This window comes from Scylla paramamosain, chromosome 23 (assembly GCF_035594125.1).
Source record: "Scylla paramamosain isolate STU-SP2022 chromosome 23, ASM3559412v1, whole genome shotgun sequence".
In the NCBI taxonomy this organism is placed as follows: domain Eukaryota; kingdom Metazoa; phylum Arthropoda; class Malacostraca; order Decapoda; family Portunidae; genus Scylla; species Scylla paramamosain.
This window is the reverse complement of record NC_087173.1, coordinates 3,530,486-3,555,794: the sequence shown is the minus strand read 5'-3', so window position 1 is coordinate 3,555,794 and position 25,309 is coordinate 3,530,486. Positions and strand designations below refer to the sequence as shown.

Sequence of the window (25,309 nt, the reverse complement as noted above, 5' to 3'; positions counted from 1 at the left end):
TTTTTTGAGCTGTCTGTTTTCATTACTTCTCTGGATGTTTCACTTTTCAGCTCATTTTCTATATCAGACCTCACATTTTCATTTGTAAACACTTTGGGCTGCCTATTTTCATCAATTCCCTGGATACTTCACTTTTCACCTCCAACCACACACACACACACACACACACACACACACACACACTTACCATGATTCACTATTTCTTTCTTTGTTGGCTCATTCACATTATTGTCACATCTTTTCATTCTTGTTAAACTAAAGGCTGTACAAGGGGACATTTTTCTTACCTATATCACTAGACCTTCAGTTGTTACATTTTTGTCAACATTAAAGTATTAGGCCATGAAATGTGTGATATGATGACAGTCGTGTAATATTCAGACCTTGAGAATGTAGTGATGACCAATTTGATGTATTTACTCCCTGTCTTGCAGCTACGCCAAGCAGGCAGTGTCTCGGCTTCAGGATGTGGTGCTGCCCGAGGCGGATCTGACAAGTGAAGAGACCTTGCATAACCTCACCAGATGGCAGCAGGTTGAAAAATATTCCTCTTACACCATTGCACAATTTGAACATCTAATTTTAGTGGTTGACTTGATAGATAAACTGCCTTACACATACATACACAGTAATATACATTCAGATTATAAATTAAAAGTAAAGCTCATTGATGCTAATCCATTATCAAACTTAATTTTTGAAGAATTTGAGCTCATGAAGGTTCCGTTGTCAAGGAAGGGTGTCACTTGTAGGTGGTGGTGTACTACTCGCTGCGGCTGCTGCTGGCGCCGGTGGTGGAGGCTGTGGTGCTGCTGGATCGCCTGCTGTTCCTGCATGATAATGGTGTGTGTGTGTGTGTGTGTAGGGTGTCTCCTGCAGCCAAGCATGGGATGGCCACAGTCACTGCATTCATAATTGATTGGGGGAAATGCAATAACTGAAATGGACATTGCAAAGTGATTCCATGGCCTGTCTTATTCACCAACGCAAATTTTACTTTCAGGGTTAGAGGGCATTCTCTTTCCTGCCTTCGATCCACAGCTGTCACCAAGAAATCATGTTCTTGTCAGTGTTAAACCAACTAATAAATTATGACAGTTAAGTTATTGTTTAAATATGAGCATCACTACTACCATTTCTAGCATACTGAGTGAGACCTGGCTGCCTCTCACGCACCACTGAGCCTTAATCCACAAGCCACCAACCATTCACATTACTCAAAGCCTCTGAGTCTCCTGTTTTTGCTAATATCCAGTACTGTACAGTAGACAAATGCCAGTCTATCCATTCTCCTTATGAACTTGCTGTCCTCTCTATCCAGACAGCAGGTCTTTGGGAACTAGTGCCAAGTGACTTCTCCAGGATATCCCCAGCACTTAACACCTGTAGGGAAGAAGAGGAGTGAGGATTGGTTGTGGTGGTGGTGGTGGTGAAAAAATAATCAGTATGGCTCTCTTAAAGTAAATTATAAGAAAAAAATCCCAGAAGTTGGCCAATTTACTCTTTAGTCTTGATTATTTTCTTTGTAAAGTGTGTTCATCTATTGATTCACTTGTCTGTCATGAAGATGCACCAGTGTGTGCCTTGACAGGGAAATCATTGAAAAACAAACAAGAATATGAAGAATGTGAGGTGTACCTAAATTACACAAGTTTCTAAGGCAACACTACTGAAATATAACATTTTGTCGTAAGTATTAGCCATCTTTTCAATAACTCTCTCTCTCTCTCTCTCTCTCTCTCTCTCTCTCTCTCTCTCTCACCAGTGCTGCTTCACATCTAGCATCATCACCATCACTGACACATCCTTGCATCCTCTCCCTTCTTGTCCTCCTTCAGACCATCCTTCATCTCTGCAATGGAGAACAAACATTACTAAAAGCATCATCACAAAGGAGTGTTTGGGCTGGGTAAGGCTTGCATATTAATGTGTGTAGCTGAATGAGGCACAGAACACATTAAGAACACTGTTAGAGGGATAAAAGGAGGAAGGACAGACAGAGAATTGGATGAAAAACTGAGACTAAAGTTTTGCTGCCATTATATATATAGATACCTGCCGAAACGATAATTACTCCCAGTGAGGTCTAAGGCACTGTTCAGGGGGTGCTGTGAACTTATCATTAAACCCAGCTGTGACCTCACTGAACGTTTCCCTTTGTGTCTCACAACACAAGGGGGCAGTCACAGCCTGCCCTCTAAAGACAATTCTTCCTCCACACGAAACTACAAGCACCTAATAACACACACACCCTTCACTCAAAAATTTTAAAATCATCATGGCGACTCCTACACCAGCCTCGGACTCCCCATCTGGGGAGGGGACCATAAATGTCCCCAGGCCGGACTGCCTTTCTGTTGACGACCCTAAGTGTCTTGACACCCCCCTCAACTTTTTCTTCATTAACTTCTGCAACATTCGCGGTCTAAGATCTAATTTTCAATCTGTAAAACACCACCTCTCCTCTTCTAAACCTCATCTTCTTTTCCTCACTGAAACTCAGGTGTCTGAGGCAACTGACAGTAGCCCCTTTTCTGTTCCCTCCTACTTTCTCTATCCTCATTTTCGATCCAAAGCTGGATGCTGCGTTTATGTGCGCAATGACTTAACCTGCTCTCGTGCCCACGCTCTTGAATCTTACGAGTTTTCCACCATATAGCTACGACTACAGAGTCACTCTCATACTAAATTTATCTGTGCTGTATACCTCTCACCTATCTCCTCTGACTATAAGAAATTCTTTGACTACTTAACTTCCAAAGTGGAGCACATTCTGACCCACTTCCCTTTCGCAGAGATCTCCATTCTTGGAGACTTCAATGTTCATCACCAGCTTTGGCTTCCCTCTCCCTTCACTGACCATCCTGGTGAACTAGCCTACAACTTTGCTATCCTCCATGACCTAGAGCAATTGGTGCAACACCCTACTCGTATTCCTGACCGTCTTGGAGATACGCCCAACATTCTTGACCTTTTCCTGACCTCTAATCCTTCTGCTTATGCTGTCACCCTTTCTTCTCCGTTGGGCTCCTCCGATCACAATCTCATATCTTTATCTTGTCCTATTGCTCCAATCCCTCCTCAGGATCCCCCTAAGCGAAGGTGCCTCTGGCGTTTCGCCTCTGCTTGTTGGGGGGACCTGAGGAGGTATTTTGCTGATTTTCCTTGGAATGACTACTGCTTCCGTGTCAGAGACCCGTCTTTGTGTGCTGAACGCATAACAGAGGTGATAGTGTCTGGCATGGAGGCGTACATTCCTCACTCTTTTTCTCGTCCTAAACCTTCTAAATCTTGGTTTAACACAGCTTGTTCTCGTGCTATACATGATAGAGAGGTGGCCCACAAAAGGTACTTAAGCCTTCCATCACCAGAATCTCATGCACTTTATATTTCTACCCGGAACCATGCCAAGTCTGTTCTCCAACTAGCCAAAAACTCATTCATTAACAGAAAATGTCAAAACCTTTTAAGATCTAACTCCCCTCGTGATTTCTAACATCTAGCCAAAAATATCTCCAATAACTTTGCTTCTTCTTCTTTCCCTCCTCTATTTCAACCAGATGGCACCACTGCTATCACATCTGTTTCTAAAGCTGAACTTTTCGCTCAAACCTTTGCTAAAAACTCTACCTTGGACGATTCTGGGCTTGTTCCTCCCTCTCCTCCACCCTCTGACTACTTCATGCCACGTATTAAAATTCTTCGCAATGATGTTTTCCATGCCCTCGCTGGCCTAAACCCTCGGAAGGCTTATGGACCTGATGGGGTCCTTCCCATTGTTCTCCGAAACTGTGCCTCCGTGCTTGCACCTTGCCTAGTCAAACTCTTTCAGCTCTGTCTGTCAACATCTACCTTTCCTTCTTGCTGGAAGTTTGCCTACATTCAACCTGTTCCTAAAAAGGGTGACCGTTCTAATCACTCAAACTACCGTCCTGTTGCTTTAATTTCCTGCCTATCTAAAGTTTTTTTTAATCTATCCTGAACAGGAAGATTCTTAAACATCCATCACTTCACAACCTTCTATCTGATCGCCAGTATGGGTTCCGTCAAGACCGCTCTACTGGTGATCTTCTGGGTTTCCTTACTAAGTCTTGGTCATCCTCTTTTAGAGATTTTGGTGAAACTTTTGCTGTTGCCTTGGACATATCAAAAGCTTTTGATAGAGTCTGGCACAAAGCTTTGATTTCCAAACTACCCTCGTACTGTTTCTATCCTTCTCTCTGTAACTTCATCTCAAGTTTCCTTTCTGACCGTTCTATTGCTGCTGTGGTAGACGGTCACTGTTCTTCTCCTAAATCTATTAACAGTGGTGTTCCTCATGGTTCTGTCCTGTCACCCACTCTCTTCTTATTATTCATTAATGATCTTCTAAACCAAACTTCTTGTCCTATCCACTCCTATGCTGATGATACCACCCTGCACTTTTCCACGTCTTTTCATAGACGTCCAACCCTTCAGGAGGTAAACATATCACGCAGGGAAGCCACAGAACGCTTGACTTCTGATCTTTCTAAAATTTCTGATTGGGGCAGAGCAAACTTGGTATTGTTCAATGCCTCAAAAACTCAACTCCTCCATTTATCAACTCGACACAACCTTCCAGACAACTATCCCCTCTTCTTCAATGACACTCATCTCCACCATACCTCCTTTCTTCTTCTTCCTCCTCTTTCTCCTCCTACAGTAAAATAAGAAAACAATATTAAGGTCAGAATCCTCCCCAAACAATTTTATCCAATCTCTTTATAACTTACAGAAGTTGGGTGGCCATACGAATAATATTTCCCCCAATTTTTGTTAAGTTGTTAGCAGGCGGCAGGAAGGAAAGCGACACATTCGCGCGCTCTGGCTATTTTACCCCAAGACGATGCCACCAAACAGCAGTGCATAGGTAAGTGCAGGTGAACAGGTGTGCAGGTGAATGTACAGTCAAGCATGCAGGCAGGCAGGAGCTGTGAGAGGTCAGAGATCACCTGCTCTCTCACCTCTGACCTGCTTGTGTCAATTTAAATTGCTCTTAGGAACAATACCAACGGCAATCAGTGTCTGCATGAAGTTATCTTGACATTACTATTGTTCTGTTGTCTGTGGAAGTCGTTGATCGGCCGACTTCCCCACGTAAAGGTGTGAATTGTTTTCGTTGATCCCCTTCCTGTGAGTCAACCGCTTCATATGAAAGCTTTTACATGTCGACAAGTTGATCCACCAAGGATCTTAAGAGGTGGAAGGCTAAGTGGAAGAAAGGCACGCACTGGATCCATCACCTTACAGCTCCGGTTTACAGGTGGTATTTGATCTTGATTCTCCCTCCACTTCCCAAATTAGCATTAATCTACAAAACAAGAGATTACTTATGATTGGAAAATCTTAGGTAAGAATAAAGAACGAATATTATTTGGTGGCCTCTTATATGCGCAACAATATTCAATATATAAAGCCACAATTCAACATCTTAACGTATACGATAATACTTCAACGATGTCAAGTTCCGAAATTACTAAGATATATACGACAAAATTATCTGCCATTAAAATATCACCATTATCAAGACAGGAAGAACGTACAAATATGGCGCACGCAAGGCGTCATGACGCCTCCAAAATATGCGGTCAATACTTAAATACATTAACCAGCCTAATGTTCTCACACTGCACTACCATAAACACCATCACGACGCAACACTGCAATACCACACCATAAAAGTTAACAAATTTATAGAAAAAAGAAGTTGGTTGACAATGAACTGGGAAAGGGGGAAGATACGGAAAAATTAGTTGTGAAGTACGTGAAATATAGAAATAAAGGAAAACTAAAGATAGAAAAAGCACTAAAAATAGAAATACAAACACCATGCAATCTCTGGACATACTAACACATAACCAGCGTAAAAAGATGGCGGGTAAGCGGCACCAAAACAACACGCGGCCATCACATCTACACCGCATCTATGGTTCACAGAATCATGGCTGCATACAAAGCGAGGTAAACAAAGCCCTTGGCACTGAGAATTTACTAGTATTTCACGCTGCAGGGACTTGGGGACTGACTGTCATTTAATTTCCAGGCTGTTGGAGTTCGACGCGCTACTGAAAGAGGAGACGATAGACGTGGGGCGCCTGCGGGACCTGTGCTTCAGTGGTGAGGGAGGCGCTGCTGGTTGAGGGGGCGTATGTTGACAGGGAACAAGGGTATTAGGGAGTGTATTAGGGGGTCCTGTGGTATCTTATTTAAGGTTTCTGGGTCTGTGTGGCTGCTGTCAATAAGGAGTGATATTAGGTTTTGTTTATTTATTTTGATGACGTGTTTTTAGTATGGGAATATGGACATTTTTATTTATTTATTTACTGGGCGTGTATTGGCGGTCCTGTGGTAGCTTCTTTGGGGTCTGTGGGGCTGTGTACCTGCTGTCCATACGGAATGTGACTAATATTTCGTTTTTTTGTGTGTTTTCATGACAGTTCTTAATACGGGAAATGGATATTTTATTTATTTATTTTTGTGACAGTCCTCAATACAGAAAGGGATCGTGTTTTATTCGTTTATTCATTTCTGGCTACTGATAATACGGACTGAGGCCATTTCCCTCTCTTAGATGCATCCAGGGAATTGCAAGGGCCGGGGCAGAGTTAGGATGAGGTTGGAGAGTTGGAATAAGATCAGGAAGGCAGAGATTAATGATGCTATTTGTAAATGTGCTAAGAGTGGGACTACCAATTATTAAATGGGAGATGACTACAATGTGAATATCTGTATCTTTTTAACTTCAACAAGATCTAAATAAGTTCAACGCCCATAAAAAGCCGTAACTATAATATTTGAGTCCAACATGAAAGAATAGATAAACTAATGAATACATACACTATTAAATATAACTGACCAAGGTAATTTTCCTTCCCTCCCACCTCTCTGTCTTTCCTCACACCCCCACCAGGAGTGCCAGATGAAGGGGGCCGACGAGCACTGTGCTGGAAGTTGCTGCTCCACTACCTCCCCCTTGACAGGACGCAGTGGAACGACACACTCAACAAAAAGAGGGCACAGTACAACCACTTTGTCGGTCAGTCACTGGTGCTTGGTGTGGTTGTGTCAGGAAGTTATGTGGTGTGTAGTGTGTGGTGGTGTAACAGCCCGAGGTGTAATTTATAAAGGCCTGTAATCAGTAGAGTTCAAGAATGATTAGATTTCTTAGTATAAATTCAACTCTGACTGCCATTTGGTACACCTTTCCCTAATTATCAGTCACTCACAGACATCTTTACTTGTTCTACAGCCACATCCAATCTTTAAACTGGGAAGAAATTGCTAAATGTTTTCTTTTTTATTGCTAACTTTCTTGTAGATGCTTTTAAAGACTTCACGCATTGCTTCTGGTGCTGCTAGTTGTGCTGTGTCACAGTGAAATGGTTTAAGTGCCTAGGTTGTAATCAAGTGTAGATTTAATTTTTTTCTAGTTAATGCATTTTTAGTATTTTCAAGGTAATGTTTTGGCTTTCAGATAATCAATGCTAATTTTGCTTCTTTAAATCAGGACGAAGTATGACAATTAAGAATTATTATACACAGCAATGGAATCACAGAATTAACTGGCCAATATGTTACCTCTAATTTTAAGTCTAATCCTGATAATAGACCAATAAAGCCACATTAGAGTGAAGTATTGTACTGGCTGCCACAGAGGAGATGGTGGTTGAGCCGGCCAGACTGAGCAAGAATGGCAGCGGCAACAACCACGTGGACGACCACCCGCTCAACCCCAACCCTGAGTCACAGTGGGGGTCCTTCTTCAAAGACAATGAGGTCCTTGCACAGATTGATAAAGATGTCAGGTTGGTGTCTTGTGTCACAGGCATGATGTTACAAGTAAGGAGTAACACCAGGTAAGGGTGAGCTTGTATAAACAAGAGTCTCCTAGTTTACAATTGGATTATGTTCAAATCAGTCATATATTGGACATTTGTATAATCAACTTACTTTGTTACTGGTGTCTTGTCTCCTCGAAGATAAGGATACTGTTGGTCATATTTCCCTCTGAGGCCAAGGGACATTACTGGCCAGTCCCTTACTCCTTAAGGACATTTTCCAGCAGGAGCTTGTATCATCACTTTCACCTGTGGAGAGACAGCACAAAATGAATTCAGTAAGAGAGAAGGAAAGATTGGACAGGCAGGGCATAGGTGGCACTAAGATCACTTACAAAACTGATCTTAAGAGAAGGCCAGAGAGAGAACCAAATGAAACTAAAGAGCATTAAAGGTTGTGTGTAGAAAACCCACTATGCTCTTAGCAATAGAGTTAGTTGAATTTTCTTGGATACTCTACTCTTCCATTTAGAAATACACTTAACTGGTATGTGTAAAAGAGAAGAAATCTATATTCTCTTGTTTACCAGTAATCAACTCACCCACCTTCATTCCTCAGACGGTTGTGTCCCGACATCATGTTCTTCCAGCGAGGGACACAATTTCCCTGCGAGGTGATTGTGAATGACCCAGAGGTGGAGAGACTGCACCGCCGGGTGACTCACTCCTCCCTTACCGCCACAGCTGTCACCAGGAAGGGCCTTGGCATCACCAAGGTGTTAATGCTTGGGGGAAGAGAGAGAGAGAGAGAGAGAGAGAGAGAGAGAGAGAGAGAGAGAGAGAGAGAGAGAGAGAGAGAGAGAGAGAGAGAGAGAGAGGAATGAAACTTATTATAAAGGCAGAATTCATGTTTTGAAATATGAAATCAACTCATATTGCTTTATTGGTCAAGAGAATGTCAGGTTTTCACATTCATAAGCATATTTATTTTCAAAACACCATAATGTCCCTTCACAGAATATCATCTTCACTTTATTTCTTCATCTGAAACTATCTTGAACTCAGCTTGTCAGATTGGTCATTATAGTCTTTGATGAACTTGCCAAGAATCAGTTTCAACCTTTCACTCAAAGAACACTTACCATTCACCTCCAGCACTCACCAGTTCATTCTTACAGCTGGAGGCATCAAACAGGAGAAGTGCCCAGACTGAAGACTACCACCCTCTGCCGCCGGGCTCAGAGGCTCACTGGGAGGTGGTGGAGAGGATCCTGTTCATCTATGCCAAGCTCAACCCTGGCCAGTCTTATGTGCAGGGCATGAATGAGATTATTGGGCCAATCTACTATACATTTGCCAATGATCCAAATATTGCTTTCAGAGGTAAGGACTTGTGCAAAGTTTAACATTACAGATTACATTAGTTTTTGCATTGAATGTTGTATCTTATCACAGACTAGAAACGATTATTGTGAACGGATAATAAACATTGGTTATAGTTCATACTAAGGGCATCTACTGTTGTTCCTTGTAAGAATAAATGCACTGGTCAAGTAGGAGGTGACAGGTGTGAGTATCAGTCTTAGATACAATCTGATGTCCAGAAGTGTCAGCTTAACTCAAAGTAAGTGAAAATAATTAAGTGTCTCTTCTGAATATGTTTCATAATTTTTGGTACAGAAAATGCAGAGGCAGACTGCTTCTGGTGCTTCATATCCCTGATGGGAGAGATCCGGGACTTCTTTATCCGCACGCTGGATGACAGTGAGAGCGGCATTGGTGCCATGATGGAGCGCCTCATGTCCAACCTGCGGCACCATGACCACCAGCTGTGGAACAGACTCAGGACACAGGAGCTCCGGCCTCAGTTCTTCAGCTTCAGGTGGTGTTGTTCACTAGGAAATCAATTTATTTGTAGTCTTTATGGTGAAATTTTGACTTTTGACCTTGGTTATTGTTTTTATTAGAGAGTTAGTGGAAGATTACTAGGAAAAGTATGCTGCATCCTTATCTTCATGGCAACATCCATGGGGATGGGCTTGCGTTTTTTGCTCCAGAAAGTGTTGATGTGATTGCTTTCATTTTTTCCTATTAACACAAGGTTTGCCTTTGTAAGTCTGCATTAAAAATAAGTGGGATTAATGGAGTTGGTTACAGTACTGCCACTGACTTAAGATTTCCTCTCTTCCTTTTTTGAAGGGAATTGCTGCACTTGGTTATGCTTATGAACAATGGATGTATGATAGTAATCATTGCTGTCCTGCAGATGGCTCACTCTGCTGCTGTCCCAGGAGTTTGACCTGCCAGACGTGATACGAGTGTGGGATTCTCTGTTTGCTGATGCCAATCGCTTCAGTTACCTGATCCAAGTCTGCACAGCAATGATGGTGTATGTCAGCTGATTAGTTCATTGTTTTTATCATTGCATCTCACACAAGTTATGTGAGGTAGAACTCTAGGCAGTGATGAGATGATCTGTTTTAAGTTGGAAGATATGAATTAATTTCAAATTGTGCACATTTCATTGACTGATTGATTGATACAAGGCACTGCTTCAGTAGAGAGCTGAGGATTCAGTTACTTTCCCCCTTGAACTTTCAACCAGAATTTGATTGAAGCTCTTTTCTTCAGATTGCAAAGAGATGTTATGCTGCAGAACGATTTTGGCTCCAATATGAAAATTCTGCAGGTAAGTTGTAATGTTGACACAATATTCTTGTATTGAAAGCCAGGAGGCACAACCAGTCACAGCTTCAGTACACTTTTGATATTTCATTGAAAGTAACTTTTTGTCCCCTAATGAACACAGCTTGAGGTTCATGCACATTGCACTTAATGACCATGAATCTTTAGACTGCCTGACTGGTAATTTTATCTTGTACTAACACCTTTACATCAAACTCAACATTATATATTTGCTGAGATCCCCCTGAGAAGAAAACTAGTCAAGATTTTAACTTACCACACCACAAAAGCTCTCATCTTCCATTACACTTTTTTTTCTTTTCTGTTTGAGAAGGGCAGTTGTCTATGGCAACAAGAAAAAAAAAAGGGGGAGGAGGGGGAGAATGGGACCTACAAAAGTGCCAGTCTCTAAAGAAAGGTCAAAAGGATCATTGAAAATTAGAGGATAAGTACTTTGAATGGAGAGGAGGAAATACAGAAGTAGGCAGGGAGTACCAGAGCTTACCAGATAAAGGGATGAATGAGGATACTTATTAACTTGCATTAGAGAGGTGGTACAGTGTGTCTGTCTCCCCACAGCACTACCCTCCAGTGGATGTCCAGGCACTGCTCAGCAAAGCCACTGAACTGAAGGAAGGACAAGAACCTCCCAGTGATCCTTCTCTCCCAGAGGACTCAAGTTGACCAATGGAGGAGGACTGTGAGGCCAACAGGTAGTATTACTGGTACCACAAAACAAGGAATAGTGAGTGATTTTTGTTTGTTATATTGTTATTGTCATGTATTCAGAGACTTGTTATTCCTGGGCTGCCGGGTTGAGGCTGAGGGGTTTGTTTGATTAAAAGGGACGGTGGCTGACATGGGTGGGTACACAGATGCCAGCAATGTTCTGTGGTGGTGCACTCCTTGCAGTGTAATTTAGTCTATGTTTGTCACCGATTTATTCTGATGCATTTCTTTGATGGCAATTTGAAGGAGCATCAAATTAATAGCAAGATGTCTCAATGACTGCAAAGGAAATCATAATATTTGATGTTATGTTATTAAGGAAAATATCTGCACAAAATGAATGACTTAAGCATTTTCAAATGTTGAATACTTATTTTTGATTCTTATTGTGATCAGTAAGAAACTCTTATACATTTGAGTGACTTTTTTTTTTTTTATAAGGGTTGGTATCTTTCCTTCCCAAGGGCTGTGATCATTGCTTCCTCCCTCTCCCTGTGTCTCAGGATCCTCTTGTTTTCTCATCTCTTCCAGCTTTGACGTGCCCTACTGTCCCTCTCAATGCCCAGCAAGCGTTACTAGCTAAGATTGTTACGATGGTCCTGAGGGAACCTTGTTTAGTTTTGTTTTATTATGCTCCTCACTGCTTTAATTCTTACAAAATGTCCCATTGCCTGGCTGCCACTCATGCATCCTGATATCCACAATCCAAGCACAAACTTTTGAACCTTGCCATTATTAATGTTTTTATCATCATTATTATTATTACTTTATCAACTGATGACGTTGGCAGTGTCTAAGCACATCCATGATGAGAGAACCCCCTGTGGGAGGCGGCTGCCTAGGCTTGTTGCTGTTATGGGTGGGTTAGTGAGTTTATTTGTTATCATTTTCTGTCTACCTATCTCCAGTGTACCACTCTCTGTGGTGTGTGTGTCACAATCATACATAATTAGAGTTACGTGTAATTCTACAAACTATGCTAGTGTTGTGATTTTTGTACAATTTTCTATACACTCATCAAAAAGCAGTATCAGAGAGGTTTGTGACCCAGCTTTTCAGGTTTCAGGATTAAGAGAAGTTTCCACATCAAGGGTTAGTTGCTTCCAAATTAGGAGTATGTGATATAATTAATTATTGATGTACATACACAGTCAAATTTTATACTCCATATATCCTGAACTACATGGTTACTTTCTCATTGTTGATTTTGAGATGGATGTTGTCTTGCAAAACTTGGCTGACACAAGGCTCATCCTCAGCACACTTGGCTCTCTAGGGTGAAGTGTTTTAATTGTTACATGTCCATGTTGATTCACCTTATGGATAGCAAGGGTTTGCCCCCTGAAAGGAATGTTAAAGTCTTGTTGGTGTTTATATGACATTCATGCAACTTTTAAGAACTGTTTGCTGAGGCAGGTTCATGAGTACAAGGCTTCATGGCAGTTGATGGAATAAGGAGGCAACAATCTGCTGTCTTGATGGGATTCCTTTATATGCATAGCATACTGAAGGACTGTATTAATAGGTGGAGAGTATTAAATACCACAAAACCAAAGAAATGGGCCAACCTTGTTGAAGCAAGTGTTGTCTTTACAACCTTAGAGAGTTTAGGAATCTAATATATTTAAATACGTTTAAGTTACACTGTATGTACTGTGTAATTTCAACATTTAAATTTCCTACATCAGCGACACAAAGATAAGCTTGATGTTGTTCATTATTTTGAACACTTTGAATTTGACTGTGTATGTAAGTTTGTGATCGGTCTTCAGGTATGGAACTAGCAATAAATCTATTGATTTTGTACATGTGAAGAAAATGTTTCTTGTAGTTATTTTTAAGCATTTATATTTGTAGACAGATGAATCTATAATTTTTGTTACAAAATGTTTTGGAAATTTAATGAATATATAAACAATAGCTATTACATCATGCACACTCAGCATGCTGATAGCTTTTTCCAGTCTTTCATGCATTCTCACTCATTTTGCCTCTATGTATCAGTCAAGGCAGTACGGGCCGTGATTCGGGTGACTCGTTGCTACACATTAGGTCCCACAAAGAGGGAATCTAACATTGTAAGAGTGACTTAAGCAACTTTCAGGTTATTAAATCAAAGAGTTTTCAAGATCAAGTAAGCCTTAGCCACCACACAACAAATCCTGCTCAAGTGTGAGGGTGAACCAGTGAACATTTCTGCAACAAAAACTACTGTGTACCTACCTTGGAACCTCTGCAGACTGTGAACTCCTGAAATATTTCCTTGTGGTTGCAGGTCCTTCAATACTGTGCCAAGTCTGTGGCACAAAGACTGCAGTCTCTAATCCTTTCCTGGTCAGTATTTCTTCTTGACATAGCCACGAATACTGCCTGTGAATTAATTAAAAAATCTGGTGTGAACAATGAAGGTAGGATTCTTATAAATTAACACAAATACTGTACACAGCAGTATGCAATATAGAAAAAGTTACACAAGTCATCAAATATGTCAATAACACATGATTAAATCAGCATTGGATAACTTTTTCTGGCCAAGTTATTAATTATTTGATCAGTTTTCAGTTCAGGAATTTATACTGATGTGCTGACTAGCCAATGCACTTAGGAAATCTATTTATCTCCATTTATTTGTTCATCTCTCATCTTTTTATCCGGCTGGCAATCCCACACAGGGTGGCGTAGACAAAGCACATCTACTTTATCTACTTATATTAAATCTTCATTCATAATGTAATTCATAATCAATGTGTCTGAAGAAAAATTGTGAGGGAGTTCACAGCAGAGAAAAGCAGGGCGGGTTATAAGACTTAGACGACTCCATTAGGTATTACACCAAACATAGAACTGTTGCTCCTTCAAGGCTCATTCCTCTAATGCAGATGTTGTAGGAAAATCCTTTCTCTTGCTGAAATATTTAGTTACAAATTGTGATGGCTCATTTACTTTCAGCACTTTTGATGAATTTTTCATTGGAAGGCAAGTAAATTTCCTTCAACAAGTATTTCTCCTTCAAGTCTTTGTGAAAGGAATGTGCCATGAAGCAAGAAGAGCAGTGTTATGAAGGAAACATTCTGTGTAATACTATGTACAAGGAATGAGTCAATACTTACTCATAGCCCCCTTCATTAGGTGAAATTCTTCACTCATTCCCACCTTTCAGTGATAAGAATAAAAAAATAGCTATTGATTGAGGTCTATATTTGCCAGCCAATGGGATCCACATTATAAGCAATACTTATGTACCTGTGACTGAGGGCCCACACCAGGTGCTGCAGGTATTAGGTCCATGTATTAAAGCTCTCAAAGGTCTGCTGATAGCCTGTGCTGTATGCTTCACTATTACATCGCCAGCAAGCACAAACTGTATGGTCTCCCTTGAGTACCTGTCTGCACCAAAAAAAAAAAAAGTAAAATCTTTCCATGCAGACCATGTAAGATGTTCCTGTTTAAGAGCTTTGACAAATGCTCATTTATCTTAGGTCTGAAGTATTTTTAACTCAGATATTCTACAACAATGTATTCATAGCATTATCATATGATTTTTTTTTCATTAAGTTGTGATCTGCATTCATGATTCCTAACTTTGTGATGTATATTTATGCTTTCCTCAGTGAGAGTGAGGCAGAAAGTGGCAAGTGTTGTGTGGAGTTGTTGAATGTTAAACACTATACATATTCTGGATCTAATTATGTACAAAATAGTTCACAAATAACTTTACTGAATGGGACGGATAGTTTTCTGGAACACCAGCACTTTGCTGTGTCATCTGGCACACTCTCACTGTGGTTGGGGTGAAATGTTGACCCCTTGTCTCTGATGCTTTGTTTACTGAGTTGTTACATTACATACATGTCGTAGTCAGAGGCTCAGTTTCAAAGGCTTTGACTAACCTCCCTTTTTTTCCCATGTTGAGAAAGCACTAGGATCTTGTAATTAATGTACAAGAAATGAAGCAAAGTTCTTGTGAGAACAGAGTATGCTTTTGAGAGACCAATTTTAAGTCCAATTTATACAACATACTGCAAACTGTATATTTTTTTAAGATGGTGTAACTAGAACTGTTGTTTTAACGTAATGAAGACTTTAATACTGAAGTTTTATATGATGCCCTGAGACAAGTCATACTTAAACTGTAGTACAGTACAGTATTTTTTTCATTATGTACATAAAAGGAAGGTATGCTGAAACTCCTCTATGTCAACTAGGATGTTCTATTAGCTGGAATAATATATATATATATTTTTTTTTTATCATGAAACATTTGCCACAGCATTAACTGAGTTTTGAATACAGTGTATGTAGTGATGTGTTATGATGATTATTGAATGAGTAGTGCAAATCTACTACAAAGTAGAGAAATAGATTTATGTTACTATGAACAACTTGTGTCATAAAGTGTATAAATGCTCATGTCATGTTCTCAAGTGTAAAGGAAGACAGGAGTACTTAGCATTGTTGACTAATGCTGCAATCAACATGTGCTCAGAGCCTGTGGATGTTGCATGTGTGCTTATATTTAGGGCTGTGATAACCATACCTAGAGCATATCAACACAAGCGATGCACACTTCAAAGTTCAATTTGAAAAAAAAATAATCTTGTTTATTTTTGGTGACCTTCCAAATATCATAGATGACTGGTAAAGGTTGGCTGCTCTTTTCTCTTGTTCTTCTTGATTCAGATGTAAATTATACAATGTACATAGCTTGACTTGGCTTATGTATAGTAATTCATACCATAAAGGGAGAGAGCATTATGCAGTGTTTACTTTATGATCTACATCCTCTTACCAAACTTTTATCACCATGTAGCAGCAGATTATGAGAGAGAGAGAGAGAGAGAGAGAGAGAGAGAGAGAGAGAGAGAGAGAGAGAAACTGGATTCCACATATACCTATTATTCATTTATCAATCTATCTCCTTTGCCTTTCTTCAGAGGGGTGGCTGTGGCAGAGAAGTTCCATCTTTCCCTGCAGGAGGCGGCAGGGTGTGATATAGGAAATGAACAGGGAATGCAAATAATCCATTATCCATTATGAGAAAATCCAGACAATTAATTTTTCAGGAAAAACTTAATAACAAAATTGGTTGCTGTTACATACAACCAGTTCCAAGGTTAGGGAATGAAAGCATAATGAACAATAAATTTTATTACATAACAATGTTTTATATCTGCGATGAAGTGGTACATACGGAAATAAATAAACACCCTACATGTTACTTGCTCTACTTGGAGAGAAAACATCCACTGCACTGGAGTGAGTGAGGGTGACGAGACACTACTGACAGGAATACTGCAGCAGGGATCCGGGAAACCTTCAACTTGCCGTGCACACCACACACCACCGGGGCACTCAGCACACCACGCCACCACTCACCACTCCACACCTGCACTTGACGCACCATCAGGAACACTTGACGCACCACACGTGATTTCCGGTAATATTCCTGAGGCTAGCATCGGTTCACAGCAGCCAGACCACGGATATGATCTCAGTATACAGTCAAGCAATTTTTTATATCTGAGAAGTGGAGGAACTTGACTGAACATAAGTGGAAGAGAGGAAGAACAGTGCGAGTGATGTGTATAGCTGAACGGAGTATTTTTTTCATTACTCCATGAGAGAGAGAGAGAGAGAGAGAGAGAGAGAGAGAGAGAGAGAGAGAGAGAGAGAGAGAGAGAGAGAGAGAGAATGTACAAGGACTAAGTATGAACAGGGATGTGTGAGGATTTTTGCTCTGGTTGCCTCCACTTTGAACTGACTCAGGTATCATGGTGTTGATGCAGTCAATAAGGAGTTTTGAGGATAAATTAAGAGAAATGAATAGGCAGGGATCATACGTGGCCACAGTATATACAAAGATACACATTATATACAAATGTCACGTGTAGGCCTGCTGGCTTCCCGTATATTCTATATATTCCAAGAGGTGCATCCCGTGTGGTAGTGGTGGTGGTGGTAGTGGCGCCTCCCAGGTGGTGGCGGGGTGGTCACTTGCTGGTTAGTGTGTTAGTTCTACAGCTCAAAATCCTAACACTAATAATGATCAGGGAAACAAGCTGCTGTGAGTACAAATCCATGAGTGTGGGAGCAAGTTGAAGCACACACCATTAATAACTTTGTCTTTGGCTCAGCTGAACTAGATGCACAGGATAGACAAATTCCTTTCGCGAACAAAGGAAACGCATCCTTTTTTTTGACTTAAGAGTTAAGTAGACGCTACATTAGAGATCCTATATAATATTTTACAGCACAAACACATGGGTGGTATCACGGAGCCACGCACGCCTCACTGCAGCGGAGGAAGCTTTTTTCCTTTTTATTCTGGTAACACTGCATTCTTCATCGTTATACAAGTCATTACTGTGTCCTTCTTTATGAGTTAGGTGATGGTACACGGCAGACAGGTTATGTACAAGCTGCAATGGTAATAATTTTGTAGCTGCAGTGACAGGACAGCCAAGGCTGAGCGAAATCCACTCGGGGCTTGGCGATCACTGGTCTCATTGGTCTGGCGGTGTCGTGCCTCCGTGAGTGGCTTGGGAAAGATGTGATCCAGGTAAGGCTTCTCACGGGGCAATTTAATCCACCTTCAGATCAATTTCTGTGTACATGATGATCCACAGTAAGGCATGACAATAATGAAATGTAAGGTTTTAACAGACTAGTTGCATGTCTTTTTCTCTGATAAAATAACCACTTTTTTTAATGTACTGAATTCTCTAAGTAGCGATGAATTTGACAAACCAGAGAAAAGTTTCGTAAAAGTTTCATCCTCCACAGTAAGACGAGCGTGATTCCGCAAAGTTACCTTCTTCTCCCTCCCGCTGACCTCCAGTAACTGTAAACAAATGCATATCTCACAGAACCATCCTAAGCTCCTCAATATGCAGGGGTCCAGGTGGGTCCAGTGGCACTCACAGGTACCTTGTGGAATGTAAGCACTGGTGACACTGGGACAGCCGGCACGTGTGTTGTGGAGGGGGGGGTGGGAGGTGGTCCTCTTAGTCACTGCCATGGGAGTGGCTTACGCGGCTGCTAATTCATGGGTGATTGACATGAATGAGGCCTACACGATGAAAGGATGTGATTTGAAGGAGGAAATACCCAATGAGCATTACGTAAGGTATTCAAAGGATTACTGACAAGTTATGGCAACTCGATGAAAGGACAGGTTATCTCAAGGATGTGATTTGAAGATCTTCAGAGCTCCTCCAAACCAATCGTCAGTTATACTTTCGAGACATAAATAATCAAGCACTTGCGAATAATAGCCCTGTGAAAGAGATAAGGACTGATTTCCTCGAGGTGTCGTTTACGGAGATGTGCAATGAAATCCATGATACAACTTAGTCCTGCAAGTGGTCCCTTCCCGCAACACTCCTCACTGCACTGTACGGGTTGTTTCGCATTGTCTTCACGACGGTGTGAAGTCACGAATAAAGGCATGTCAGAGTGGCTGATTACCGTTTACAGCCTGAATTGTCGTTTAGGATATTAAACGACGCGCAGTTACAAACGGTGCCTCACATTTGTTAGTTAAGTCTTCTGTATTAATGGATGTGTATAGTCGTCAGTCGGTCCATTATCGTAAGTGCTTTTAAAATAATGCGTTAAATAATAAGAGATGTTCGTTCGCGTGTCCCTTTATCATAATTATCCTTAATGATTCGAGTTCTTATAGTGAAGCTTTGGGTTAATGGATTCACCGATCCTTCCCGAGATAATTGAACTCATTTTAAGATTAACGTGAAAAATTTTCATCTCGTGTTCTTGTCCTGCAGAGAAAAAATACCTTTAGGGTGGAACATTACAGCATAGTCACTTACCGCAGCACAGACACCACCAGCAGAGCAGCGGTGCGCCGCGTTTTGCACCGTTAGAACGAACCTCCACGTGGCAAGTGAACACAAATCGACAGGAACTAGGAACTTTCCGTCCATTGTAGATATTTTAATACTTAATTTTTTTTTTTTTTCACATTATGACGAATATTTCTTCCAAGACATATTGCGTGTCTTCTTCCGCCGCTTTCCTTGCACAGGACATTAAACACGACTAAATACTGATAAACAACTACGTCCACTGATGGCAAGAGAGAGGCGAGCATCCTCTCTTGTTTCCAGACCAGAACTGACATCAGGATCAGATCACGCCAGCAGCAGCAGCAGCAGGCAGGGACTACTTGGATATATTTGTATCACGGTATATTTAATTTTCCATTGTGTTACTAACATACGAGATCTTGGATGTTATAATAAAAGCCAGCAGTAGAAGCGTTAATTGTCTGAGTTATTTGTGATTTTGCATCATGTGATTATAAGTGACGAGGAGAATTTGAATAATATAATGAAGCGTATGATTTACATTTCATTATCCAGCAATGTGATATCTTAAATAAAAAAAGAAAAAAGCAAATCGACAAATTATGCAGAAATGACCAGAAAAAAAAAAAAAAACTGAGTGATATAATGAAGCATGACATTTACAGTTCATTATCCGTTAACATAAAACCCTGAATTCAATCAAAGGAGAGAATAATCGACAATACAGACGACAGATGTAAAAAAAAAAAAAAAACAATGAAGGCTGTTGACAGATCAGCACACTCGTGAATCAGCAGTCGCCCTCCAGCACCACAACACACCTCTCAGCACTCACTCAGCACTCAGCACCCCATCGCTGTACAATGAACACTGAAAGACACATTTAGTACTCTGACACAGCTACCACTATGGACATTATAACTACATATATATACTGATGATGGTGACGATGAGTGAATGATAATGATGGCGATGGTGGTGGCGGTGGTGATGGTGATGGTGGTTATGATAGTGATGATGACAAGATGGTAATGGTGGTGGTGATGATAATAATGATATGTGATGGCAAGTTAAACGTACCGCGAAAGAAATAGTAATAGATGTACAGAAAATCTAATAATTTGTATCATATAACACTGCTGAAGAAGAAGAAGACGAAGAGGAAGGAAAGAAACGAAGAAATAAAGCAGTATTTAATGCTCTTTGTTAAAAATTCAGCTTTTCTTGACCAGAGAGAGAAAGAGAGAGAGAGAATAAGAGAGACAGAATAAGAAAGACAGAACAAGAAAAAGAAAATAATAAAATAAGAGACAGAAACTAAGAAAAAATCAACAACAGTAACCAGTGAATCGCAAAAAAAGAGAAATCTGACAGCTAACGAAGAGAAAAGACAAGAAAAGGGAAGAGGAAGAGGAAGAGAAAGAAAACACGAATCTTTCCCTCCCCTCATTCCGCCTGTCCATCTCTCCATCTCTTCGTTTTCTCCTGGCGGCGTGTAAACAATAAAGCGACGTTTGGGTCTCGGTCTTGGTCTTGCTGGTGCTCCGGGGAGGGGATTAGCCTTTTCAACGGGACGCGCCTCACCCCAGAGCGTGACGTCACACCTCCCCGTGCATCATCGTCATTATGGGCGTCTCAGGGGAAGAAGAATCATCGGGCTCTGTGGGCGGGGGACGTGGGCGTGAGAAAGTGCTGGTGAATGGGGGTTCAGTTAGGGAGGAGGTTAAAGGAAGGTGTTGGGAAAAGTATGGAAGTGAGGAGGAGAAACAAAATGAGGAAATGAGTAAAATAATGAAGAGAGGATGTAAAAACACCACGAGAGAGAGAGAGAGAGAGAGAGAGAGAGAGAGAGAGAGAGAGAGAGAGAGAGAGAGAGAGAGAGAGAGAGAGAATTAAAAAAGAATAGTGACACTTTTATAGCGGTGTATAAATATATTGAACAACATAAAACTTTGAAAGCACATAATGGAATAAGTAGCTCGAAATAAATATGCAAAGAGGTGTATAAGTATATCACAGGAATTATAAAGTTACACAGAAAAAAAAGTTATGGCTCAATATAATATTTAAAACCGCAAAACAAAATTAAATGACTTAAACAAAAAGAGGGACATGAATAAAATTTCTTGGTAACAGAAAAAGAAAACTTAGTTTTTTCGAGGCAAATATATAAGTAACTGAATAAACGAAAGAAAGAAAGGAAGAAAGGAAGGAAGAAACAAAGAAAGAAATGATGAAAAATAGAAAGAAGGAAAGAAAGACAGAAAGGATGAAAGAAAGAAAAAAGAAAAAAGAAAGATGGGAAGGAAGAAAATGGAGAGAAATAAATAAAGAAAGAAAGAAAAGAAAGAAAAGATGACAAGGAAGAAAGATAAAAAGGAAATAAAAGTAGGAAAGAAAGAAAGGACAACAGGACACACACACAAAAAAACAAATAAACAAACAAACAAACAAATAAATAAATAAATAGATAAACTAAAAAAAACAAACAAAAAAAAAAAAAAAAACAAGCATGTAAGGAGTGAGGGTGTTCACTGACCGACGCTGTGGGGTCTGAAGGAATACATGAAGTGGAGGTCGATGCTTCGTGCCAGGGAGCCGTTCATGTCCTGTAGGGCGCGGTCCACTCCTGAAGGGGCAAAGGAGTTACTTAGCAGGGCGACGCTGGTACCGTGAACACACCAATATTGATAGTTATACCTGTACCCGTTAAAACTAAAGATATACCCACTGAGAGAGAGAGAGAGAGAGAGAGAGAGAGAGAGAGAGAGAGAGAGAGAGAGAGAGAGAGAGAGAGTGACTAGCAGATGATTTGGAAAAGGAAAGGGTGAATGGGAGGCAGGGAGGGAGAGAGAGGGACACAGAGAGAGGGAGAGAGAAAGAGAGAGAGAGGGAGAAGAAGGCGCTCTTGTCTGACAGGAAAAGTTGAGGGAGTTGGCTGTCGAGGATGATAACGATCGCCTCCTTAATTGTGGACGATTAGCTCAGCCAGTGACGGGGAGCAAACACTACTAACGAGGGAGGAAAAGATGACGGGCAGGGGCGGGGCGAGCCTCAAGGGGAAGAGGGTCGAGAGGCGCTGCTGGGAAGAAGGGAAAGGTGGTCGTGGTGGTGGTGGTTGCAGTGGTGGTCGGGGTTGTGGGGTGGAGGTGAAGGTAGCAATTGTTGTTGTGGGGGGGGGTTGTAGTAGTAGTAGTAGTAGTAGTAGTAGTAGCCACCATCACCACCACCACCACCACCAGCAACAGCAACAGTAGCAAACAACACTCGGCTCCTTAATCACATTTCCTCCTTCGATACCCCGAGACTGCCGCGCCGATGCCAATGAACAATCAGGGAGGAACACACATACACATACACATACACACACACACACACACAGACTGTCGGATTTCCAAGGGAGTAGACGGAGGCAAAATCTAATTAGCGTTCCTAGTGGAGGTGTGATAATTGGCAGCATTTGGATTGCAGGAGAGATGTTCACCAGGAATGCAGGTGTTCTAGTCCTGTCGCCGAGTTTACATACCTGTGCTTTTTGGTTGAAGCTTATGTGGCGTAGAGAATGTAATGCTGGTGAGAGATAGCTAAATGCGAAGGAAGTGTTGGGCTCTCTCTCTCTCTCTCTCTCTCTCTCTCTCTCTCTCTCTCTCTCTCTCTCTCTCTCTCTCTCTCTCTCTCTCTCTCTCTCTGTATACAAGTTTATGTACACATCGCACCTCCGCCGGCCTCGTGTCTACAGTATCGCCACCACATGCGTGAAATATTTAAATTCATTCACATATCTATTTTTCCCCTCTCTTCGTTACGTGTACATTCATTACTTTATTCACTGCATATACAAATTCGTTTACTGATCCATATATAATAAAAAAGTGCAGAATGTTTTTCCCTCGCACTCAAATAATCTTGCAAACACACGACACACGCGCTCAGTAATTCAATAAAACGAGAGGAGGAGAATTCTTAATATTTCACAGATCATCAGGAATCAATTTAACTTGTTGTGGGATTTTGTTCGGCTCTCCTTGTTATCTCAGGTGTGCAGCGCGGGCAGGTGTGCGGGGACTCTTGCCGCCGCTAACAAGATCGGGCAGCGCACCGCCGCGGCTCGCCGACCCCTGACGCGGTGCGGCGCGGCTCTCGCCCTCTTCATTACTGCATCAAAATTGAGTCAGCCGACACGTGTCTCTCAATGGCCGGGAAATTGAGTCACGTGACAATGTTGGGCCAATCACGCGCCATTCATCAGTAATTACGTCACCATGACACGTGCAGTATCAAAAATGAAACGGAAAATATTCGCGAGGTGGGTGGTGGTGAGTGCACCTCTTCCCTTCCCCTCTCTCTCTCTCTCTCTCTCTCTCTCTCTCTCTCTCTCTCTCTCTCTCTCTCTACGCCAGCTTCTCTTTTGCCTTAATTTCTCCCTTCCGCCTCGCCTCCCTCCCGCCGCTCAGACACACGTCGATCACCTAAACACACAAACACACGTCTGTCATCACGCCACGCCTTCCTGCCCACTTCACCTTCCCTGACTTACCCTGCTGCTGTTTCTTGGAGGACATGTGCTTCTTCTGCCTGGCGCGGGAGTTCTGGAACCACACCTGCGTGACTCTCTTGCTGAGGCCCGTCAGCTGCGCGATCCTCTCCAGGTCTTGGCTGTCCGGGTTGGAGTCGATCTGGAAGTTCGCCTGAAGCACCTGCAGCTGCTCGTCCGTGAAGGTTGTCCTCACCCGCTTGCTCTTCCGCTGGCTGCCTTCGCCGTCTGTGTTCTCTGTGCACCGAGGGAACCAACGTTAGCTCGGGCTTTATGTGTCTGTCTTTCTACTTTCCCGTCTAAAAAATGTGTAAGTATTTATCTAAGCGTATGTCTGTCTTTTAAATACCGAGCTACCTATCTCATTATGTATCTGTTATCTGTGATTGCTTAACGACTATCTGTTAGCAATCTATAAGATCACATCAAGATAGCAGCACAGTAATAGCAGTAGCAGTAACAGTAGCGGCAGCAGTAGCAGCAACAGCAGCAAACACTGGCAGCAACGCCGCCATGAATGAAGTAATAACAAAGTCAAGAAGTTAGTAGTACAACACGCACTATTAAAACAAGGGCAAGAAATTAAGAGGGACAGGCGAGGCTGAACCAAGAAAAGGAGGGGCCGAGTCCGTGCCGACACAGGTGATCGGGCAGCGGCCCGGCACCGGTAGGGATCAATAGGACGCTTCAAAGGGGCGGGGGAGGCGGGCGGGAGGACAAGGGCTGTCTGCAGAGTGCTGCAGACGGCTGGAAGACAAGAAAGAAACATGCCTGTGGCGCAACTTGGACGGGAGGAGGCAGTGGTGTGAGTGAAGCAATGCTGAGATGCTCCGCCACCGCCGCCGCCTGACACTCACCGTCATTGCTTGTCGCCCCGCCCTCGATGGACTCCAGGTAGTGCTGCTTGCACAGCACGCGGCTGTCGTGAAGCGCGAACTCCTCGCCGGTGCTGAGCTGCCGCTTGCAGGCGTCGCAGGCGAAGCAGGCGAGGTGGTAAACACGGTCCCGCGCCCGCCGCACCCAGTCCGCGGCGCCGATGCTGCGGCAACACTTGGCGCACCGCGCCCCGAAGTTTCTGCGGAAAAGAGAACCGAAGGTGAGGATGGACTGAGTTAACTGTGAAGGAAAGGAGGAAGACTGACAGGCTGGCTGGCAGCATATGTCAGCTTGAGTCATTATAAAATGTGCGGCACCACCACCGCCACCGCCACCGCCAGTCTCGTGCCCTGGTCGTGGCATGCTGCTGGTGAGCGAGGAACACACAACTAGCGCTCAGACAACACAAACAAGGACACGAGGGGCGCTGCAGATCCCGGTGGCACACATCAACAGCAGCTAGCGGCGGACCGCGGACCAGTACCGGCGGCACAGCGGCGATGGCGCAGAGAGCGGCTGTCCGGACAGAACATAACAGAGCCACAGTAATGGCACACATTTGTCACCACGGATCGACATGTGGACACCCACACGTCTGACACATGGAGCGCCGGGAATACTATGAAAAAGGAATCGTGGGAAGCCTATAGGCCTATCCTTTCAGACAAGATGTATTTCACAATTCACCAACACAACGGAAGCATTTGAGGTCTATAGAACAAACACACACACACACACACACACACACACACACACACACACACACACACACACACACACACACACACACACACACACACACACTATCGAATGTTTGGCCATCGATACGCACCAATTACCGGAGGCCAGCGGTACGTCTC

At 42.3% G+C, this 25,309-nt stretch overlaps 3 protein-coding genes and 1 long non-coding RNA gene across 10 annotated transcripts in view; 2 read left to right on the top strand and 2 right to left on the bottom strand.

Moving 5' to 3' along the window:
* LOC135112026 (methyltransferase-like protein 25B) overlaps positions 1-1,102 on the top strand; it is a 36,005-nt gene extending 34,903 nt beyond the window's left edge. For 5 of the 7 annotated variants that reach the window (XM_064025887.1, XM_064025882.1, XM_064025881.1 and 2 more), the window contains 2 exons: positions 435-534; positions 753-1,102. In XM_064025887.1, the coding sequence (XP_063881957.1) occupies positions 435-534; positions 753-941 (289 nt within the window). In that variant the 3' untranslated portion in view covers positions 942-1,102. The remainder of the gene's footprint in view (positions 1-434; positions 535-752) is intronic. The other 2 variants (XM_064025886.1, XM_064025884.1) reach the window with 1 other exon arrangement.
* Positions 1,103-1,127: 25 nt separating this feature from the next.
* Positions 1,128-9,098, bottom strand: LOC135112030 (uncharacterized). Its single transcript, XR_010274002.1, has 5 exons — positions 8,962-9,098; positions 8,406-8,584; positions 7,972-8,108; positions 1,763-1,852; positions 1,128-1,383 (listed from the first exon to the last, which is right to left on the bottom strand). It is a non-coding gene; the product is annotated as an uncharacterized LOC135112030 (long non-coding RNA).
* Positions 5,904-15,968, top strand: LOC135112029 (TBC1 domain family member 13-like). Its single transcript, XM_064025889.1, has 10 exons — positions 5,904-5,982; positions 6,065-6,138; positions 6,932-7,057; positions 7,676-7,826; positions 8,419-8,575; positions 8,978-9,182; positions 9,480-9,681; positions 10,066-10,188; positions 10,431-10,488; positions 11,064-15,968. The coding sequence occupies exons 1-10, from the start codon at positions 5,948-5,950 to the stop codon at positions 11,166-11,168; spliced, it is 1,236 nt and encodes a 411-aa protein (XP_063881959.1). The 5' UTR covers positions 5,904-5,947; the 3' UTR covers positions 11,169-15,968.
* Positions 15,969-16,346: 378 nt separating this feature from the next.
* Positions 16,347-25,309, bottom strand: part of LOC135112025 (LIM/homeobox protein Awh-like) — a 58,076-nt gene continuing 49,113 nt past the window's right edge. Inside the window, exons 4-7 of the mRNA XM_064025879.1 lie at positions 24,431-24,648; positions 23,577-23,810; positions 21,579-21,668; positions 16,347-20,699 (exon numbers count right to left, since the gene is read on the bottom strand). Of these exons, the coding sequence (XP_063881949.1) occupies positions 20,638-20,699; positions 21,579-21,668; positions 23,577-23,810; positions 24,431-24,648 (604 nt within the window). The 3' untranslated portion in view covers positions 16,347-20,637. The remainder of the gene's footprint in view (positions 20,700-21,578; positions 21,669-23,576; positions 23,811-24,430; positions 24,649-25,309) is intronic.

Bases quoted from the DNA above. Each gene is read 5' to 3' on its own strand.
- LOC135112029 (XM_064025889.1), top strand. From the start codon at position 5,948: ATGGTTCACAGAATCATGGCTGCATACAAAGCGAG. The intron at 5,983-6,064 runs GTAAACAAAGCC...TTTAATTTCCAG, and splicing joins ATGGCTGCATACAAAGCGAG to GCTGTTGGAGTTCGACGCGC. The intron at 9,682-10,065 runs GTGGTGTTGTTC...GCTGTCCTGCAG, and splicing joins CCTCAGTTCTTCAGCTTCAG to ATGGCTCACTCTGCTGCTGT.